This window comes from Rutilus rutilus (genome assembly GCF_951802725.1).
Source record: "Rutilus rutilus genome assembly, chromosome: 4".
NCBI classification, from domain to species: Eukaryota; Metazoa; Chordata; class Actinopteri; order Cypriniformes; family Leuciscidae; genus Rutilus; species Rutilus rutilus.
Genome location: NC_140212.1, coordinates 34,500,647 through 34,504,793, shown reverse-complemented (window position 1 = coordinate 34,504,793; position 4,147 = coordinate 34,500,647). Strand labels below are relative to the sequence as shown.

Here is a 4,147-nt window from a genome sequence, read left to right as displayed (position 1 = left end):
TGTGAGAACAAGCAACAGTCTGCATTTTTCCTCCTCCCGCGTGCCTCATCTTCTTAATCTCCTCACGTAAATTATTAGATTTCGATGGCGTACGTTTCTTCCCTACGGCAGAAATCACCACAGGTTCATCAATGCCGTCAAATGTATAATTTTTTTTGGTTTGTTTGTTGATTAAAAAGTACAAAGTGGATAGGAAAACTAGGATGCCGGGTGTATTCAAAGCACCGCCGTTACTGTTTACAATGCATGGAATGGTGTGCTGTGATTGGTTGAGCGGATTTATCTCATTCTGCAGAAAGGAGACTGGCGTTTGTAGCGGTTTGGAAAGAAAGGGAGAAAACATGACAGAATAACACGGCGGATATTGCATTTTAAGTAAAATAACAAATTTACTTTTCAATACAAAAATATAAAAATATACAAATCTATACAATACTGATTTTTGCAGGAACTACATTTTTTGAAAAATGGCGTTTATCGCATTTTGGAACCAAACTCTTCATTTTATTTACCGCCATGTAGTAGACCGCCCCTGAATCGTTGAGTTCACTGTGTAGCCTGCCCCCTGAATCGTTGCCTGCTCCCTAAATTGTTCCCGTAATTTATAGACAGATATAATATACAGAAGTAAACAGCGTAGGTGACTTATAGATTAAGTTAACATCCACAAATGAATAAGCGCAACGACTCCGGGAGCAGGCTACACAATGAACTCAACGATTCAGGGGGCAGGCTACACAATTAGCGTTTCTCAATGTCAAGGATCCTTCCTTTGGCAGGACTCGTCCTTCCAAGTCACTTCCTTCAAAGGCTAGGCGAGGCTCCTCTTAAGCATTCGGAGAACACGTAAATGGAACAGGCTAGCAAGTGCACGTTAGGGCTGGGCAAAAAAATCGATTTTTCGATTAATCGTTTTTTAAAACGTGGTCGATTCAAAATCGATTCTCAAAGGCCACGAATCGATTTTTTTTCCATATTTATTTCCGCAAACATTGAACGTAAGATTAACGTTAATCTAATCACTAGTCTTCTCCACTAGATGTCACCCTCTTATTTACCTTGCGCGATGTTACCAAGGAGCGAGAGGCGAACCTGTCATTCATTCATTCATTCATTCATTCATTCAGTGCTTAAAATGGCGGTTTCAGGTGCTTTGTCGACGTTGATGCCACCACCTTCACATAAAAAGTCAGAGGTATGGAAGCATTTTAAATTTCGCAAGCAAGACGACGACGATAGTGTTGTGGACAAGAACAAAGCTATATGCGTGATTTGTAATGCAGAGGTGAAGTGCTGTAGTAATACTACAAATCTGCGGAACCATTTGATGAGACATCACCCAGACGTTACAACACCCCCACAGCAGAGCACACAACCGAAGATTTCAAATGCATTCACAAGCAAAATTCCTCACAATTCACCTCGTGCACAAAAGATCACTGAATCGATTGCATTTTTTATTTGCAAAGACATACGGCCATACAGCGTAGTCGAAAACGACGGATTCCGTTACATGTTGAATGTGCTGGAGCCTCGTTATTCCATTCCTAGTCGCAAACGTATGAGCGAAGAGATTATCCCGAGACTGTACAATGAAGTGAAGCAAAACATTACTCTGTCCCTACAGTCAGCGGACAGAGTGGCCCTCACGTGTGACGGTTGGACGTCAAGACATCAAGACACCTATGTCACAATTACCTGCCACTATTTACATGACTGGGTTCTCATTTCAAATGTGTTGCAGACCAGAGCTATGCAGGATAGTCACACAGGGGCAAATATATGTGCATTGCTTTCAGAGGCGTTGGAAGAGTGGGGGCTTACTGAGAAAAACCCGATCATTGTGACCGACAACGCAAGCAATATGATACGTGCCGTGGAGATGATGGAGCTGCTCCATATTGGCTGCTTTGCTCATACAATAAATCTAGCATCGCAAGCTGCGCTGAAACTTCCGGCCATCTCTCGGTTGCTAGGTCGAGTTAGGCGCATAGTGACATTCTTTCACAGGAGCGCTAGCGCTAACAACGTTTTCAAAGTAAAACAGACGCTACTGAACTTGCCCTGTCGCAAACTTAAAATTGACGTGGTGACCAGGTGGAACAGCGCGCTGGACATGCTCGACAGATTTCTGGAGCAGCAACCGGCAATCTCAGCTGCACTTCTTTCTCCTGAAGTCCGTCGGAGCGAAAAGGATCTTTGCACTCTGACAGAGGCGGATATAACTGTGGCCGAGGACATCGTGAAAGCTCTTCGGCCGATGAAGAGTGCAACTTTGGTGATGTCTGGGGAGAACTCCGCTACCCTCTCTATTATTGCACCATTGCACGCCCAGCTCCTTGATGAGATGCGCTCGACTGCCAGTGATTCGACTGTCATTAAGGAACTCAAATCTGCCGTGCATGACAACTTGAGGTTTAGGTATGTTTACAAAAACAGCGAGTACTATATATAAAATGTAAACATTTTTGTGAATGTTACAAGAGATTGCATTATTGTTAATTGTAAGTTTGTGTATGTTGATGCCTTATGGTAATTTAAATGTGATTGTCTAATCTTTAAAGATATGCAAATCTAAAAGAGAAGCTGTATGTTGCATCTGCCCTGGACCCTCGTTTCAAGACTCTTCCTTTCATCTCTGAAGGGGAACGCGAGCACACATTCACAACATTGATCAGTGAGATTGTCACTCTTGAGCAAGTTAAGGTAGGCTACAAGTTGTATAAAGTTTTAAAACTGAAAATGTAAACAAATATTTGAATTAATGAATTAAAGTGAAATTATTAATAATTCATATTTGAATTAATGAATTAAAGTAAAATAATAAAATGTGCAACATTAAATTCAAATGTAATTTTAATTGACATTTTCCTTGTTTCTAACTATCAGCAGCAAGGATCTGATAGTGCTGGTAATGGAGGTAGTGCACCTGTACAGGAGCAAAAAACCCTTGGTGAAGGTGACCCCTCCCCAGCCCCACCAAAGAGGTCAAAAGAATCCTGTGCGCTGATGGATCTGCTTGGGGCAGCCTATGCACCAGTGGCTACAGTAGTCTGTGCTACTGCTGCAGACAGGACACGAGAAGAAGTTGGCAAATACAGAGAAGTTACACCTATACCTCTCTCAGAAGATCCACTTAAGTGGTGGTGTAAGCATGAAGGAATGTACCCACTTTTGTCCCTCCAGGCAAAACGCTACCTTTGTGTTCCAGGGACCAGTGTCCCAGCTGAAAGAATTTTCTCCACAGCTGGAGACATTATTACAGCTCAAAGAAGTTGCCTTCTGCCAGAGCACGTTGACCAACTCCTTTTCTTGCAAAAAAATTACAATTTCCAATGAGGCAATGTTACTGTACTTTGAGCGTACTGTTAGTACTAGTGTTAAAGTGTTAGTTTATGTAAAAGTGTCATTTATGAATGTATTCATCATGTATGAATTTCTTTCTTCTGTTGAACACAAATGTTGACTTCCATAATATTGAATATTTTAAGACCAAAAACAGTTTGGTTCCCCCTATTCTTCAAAAATCTTTTTTTTTTTTTTTTTTTTTTCAGCAGAAGAAAAAAAATATTATACATGATGAATACATACATAAATGATGACATATTTTTTTTATTTTTGGGTGAACTATCGCCAATAACCCAGTATTAGTTGTCCTACATTGTTCATAGGCTTGCAGCCTCCATGTTACAGCTAATTTTGTAAGATTTTACGATTATTTTATCGTAAAAATGAAATAAACCTGATCCTGTTTGATCAAGGAATGCCACTGTTCTATTTTCAGCATACATTTTTCATCTTGCATCAAAATTGTATTGTTTTTATTTAACAATTGTATGCATTTGAAAATTAGAGATGGGTTCTGTTTTAGTGTACCCAAGTGTACCTAAAATAAAAGAGTTTAATATACAGGTTTGTGGCTCTTAATTTCTTTTTATTAATTACTCACTTGTAAACTTATGTTCACTGTTCTTTTTTATAAATATAGTATATGTATTAAATCTATATTCATTGAGTTGAATCGAGAATCGAGTATAGAAAATCGAATCGAGAATCGAAATCGAAAATCGAATCGAGAATCGAAATCGAATCGATTTGAGAGCTTGTGAATCGAAATCGAATCGATCTGGAACATCTGAATCGATAC

The 4,147-nt window shown here is 39.8% G+C and overlaps 1 protein-coding gene across 1 annotated transcript; it reads left to right on the top strand.

The window, feature by feature from the left end:
* The first annotated feature begins 1,117 nt into the window (after window positions 1–1,117).
* LOC311288654 (E3 SUMO-protein ligase ZBED1-like) lies at window positions 1,118–4,147 on the top strand. The gene is made up of 3 exons (XM_084406163.1): window positions 1,118–2,421; window positions 2,565–2,706; window positions 2,893–4,147. The coding sequence occupies exons 1-3, from the start codon at window positions 1,136–1,138 to the stop codon at window positions 3,337–3,339; spliced, it is 1,875 nt and encodes a 624-aa protein (XP_084262289.1). The 5' UTR covers window positions 1,118–1,135; the 3' UTR covers window positions 3,340–4,147.